This window comes from Geospiza fortis, unplaced genomic scaffold (genome assembly GCF_000277835.1).
Source record: "Geospiza fortis unplaced genomic scaffold, GeoFor_1.0 scaffold1103, whole genome shotgun sequence".
In the NCBI taxonomy this organism is placed as follows: Eukaryota; Metazoa; Chordata; class Aves; order Passeriformes; family Thraupidae; genus Geospiza; species Geospiza fortis.
In genome coordinates, this window is record NW_005054669.1 from 30,940 (window position 1) to 32,526 (window position 1,587).

The window sequence follows — 1,587 nt, forward strand, 5'->3', positions numbered from 1 at the left end:
CTCATCCGCCAGTACGGAGACCACCTGGAGGCCTCCTCCAAGCTGGTGGAGTCAGCCATCCAGGCCATGGAGGAGCCCCAGATGGCCGTGTACCTGCAGGTCCTGCCGGGGCACAGGGGGGCTGGGACTGCCCTGGGGCAGGGCGCTGGTGCCGTGGTTCCCTGAGGGGCGTGGGGCTGCTCACAGGGGGCTGTGCTCACCCAAACGGATCTGTGGATGCCCCTGGGATGTGCGGGGGTGGACCTGTGCCGGGGGTGATGTCTAGAAGACACTGATCCCTCCTCGTTTTCCTTCGCAGCACTCCAAGGAACTCCTGAAAAAGTGAGTGGGGGACAATGAGGGGAAAAGGCCCTTGGCTGGAAAAGGCCCTGCAGCTCCCGGGGTGCCTCTGCCCTGCAGGATCACAGACATGTCCAAGGCATCAATGAGCAGCCGCCCTGAGCCCGGCTACGAGAACATGGACCACTTCTCCATCAACGTGGACTACGTGGCTGAGATGCTGAGGACCATCGAGTTCCAGCCAGGTGCCTGCACTGGGGAAATGGCTGTGCTGTCCCCAGGGGCAGTGGGGCTGCCCGGGGTGCCCAGAGCCCCAGGCAGAGCCCCCTCCCCACATGCCCTGTGTGGGGATGTGACCCCCACCTGCAGCCCCACGCAGGGGCCCTGGAGGGTCAGTCCTGCCCCAGGCTCTCCCTGGTTCCCACACTGGGCTGCTCACGTTCCTCCTGGGAACCCCCTGGAGTGTCCTGGGGTGTCCCATAATGCGGGAGGGAGGGAAGGTCCCACCTGAGCTGTTCCCTGCCCACAGAGCCCCTGGGTGAGGATGAGGGGGATGGACCTGGGGACAGCAGTGAGGCTGCAGCGGACGAGGACAGGCTGGACAGCCTGGAGGTGCCCGAGGCTGCTGAAGGTGAGTGCCTGCCATGACTGCCCAGAGCCGTGTCCAGGGTCAGCCTTTGGCTGTGCCATGGCTCACGTGTGGCAGCAGCGTCCTTCAGGGTGCTGGGACATCCCTGCCTCGATCTTGTCCCTCTCTCCCTCTGCAGATGTGGGGCCGAGGCAGAAGCCAGCGAGCTCTCCCCATGGTGAGACCCTCGTGGGGAGTGAGATGGGCACGGCCATGGGGTGCTGTGGGGCAGAGGAGACCTCCTGGGAGCGGGGATGGGAGCATGGAGGGGCAGGTCACACCCCAGGCTCCCCCAGGCCATCCCTGTCTCCCTGCTGCAGGGAGTGGGAAGGGAGTCCCGGGGTCACAGGGCTCAGGCTGCTTTTCTGCACAGGTCAGCACTGAAGTGAAGCCGTGGGGTAAGGCTGGCATGCCCTCAGCTCTGTCCGTCCCTGTCACCCTGCCCTGGCTGTCCCTGTCACCCTGCCCTGGCTGTGGCCATCCCCGCACCCTCAGGCGAGCTCCATCCCCGCTGCTGGAATTCCCCCGATGGGCGCCGCCCCTGTCCAACATTAAAAGTGTGTGAGGACCCGTTCTGCCGTGTGCTGTGTGCGTGGGCTGGAGGCGAGGGCAGCCCCTGCCTCATCGCCCCAGCAGTGCCCCCCGGGCCTCAGGCAGGAAGCTGGGGCCCCGGAGCCCCG

The 1,587-nt window shown here is 66.2% G+C and overlaps 1 protein-coding gene across 1 annotated transcript; it reads left to right on the forward strand.

Annotated features, from left to right (window-relative positions):
* The first annotated feature begins 6 nt into the window (after positions 1-6).
* Positions 7-1,480, forward strand: TRIM54 (tripartite motif containing 54). The gene is made up of 6 exons (XM_031065032.1): positions 7-99; positions 299-321; positions 400-524; positions 809-910; positions 1,047-1,085; positions 1,281-1,480. Exons 1-6 carry the CDS (start codon positions 67-69, stop codon positions 1,289-1,291), a joined length of 333 nt encoding a protein of 110 aa, XP_030920892.1. The 5' UTR covers positions 7-66; the 3' UTR covers positions 1,292-1,480.
* The last annotated feature ends 107 nt before the right edge of the window (positions 1,481-1,587 follow it).

Bases quoted from the DNA above. Each gene is read 5' to 3' on its own strand.
- TRIM54 (XM_031065032.1), top strand. From the start codon at position 67: ATGGAGGAGCCCCAGATGGCCGTGTACCTGCAG. The intron at 100-298 runs GTCCTGCCGGGG...TTTCCTTCGCAG, and splicing joins AGATGGCCGTGTACCTGCAG to CACTCCAAGGAACTCCTGAA. The intron at 911-1,046 runs GTGAGTGCCTGC...CTCCCTCTGCAG, and splicing joins GGTGCCCGAGGCTGCTGAAG to ATGTGGGGCCGAGGCAGAAG.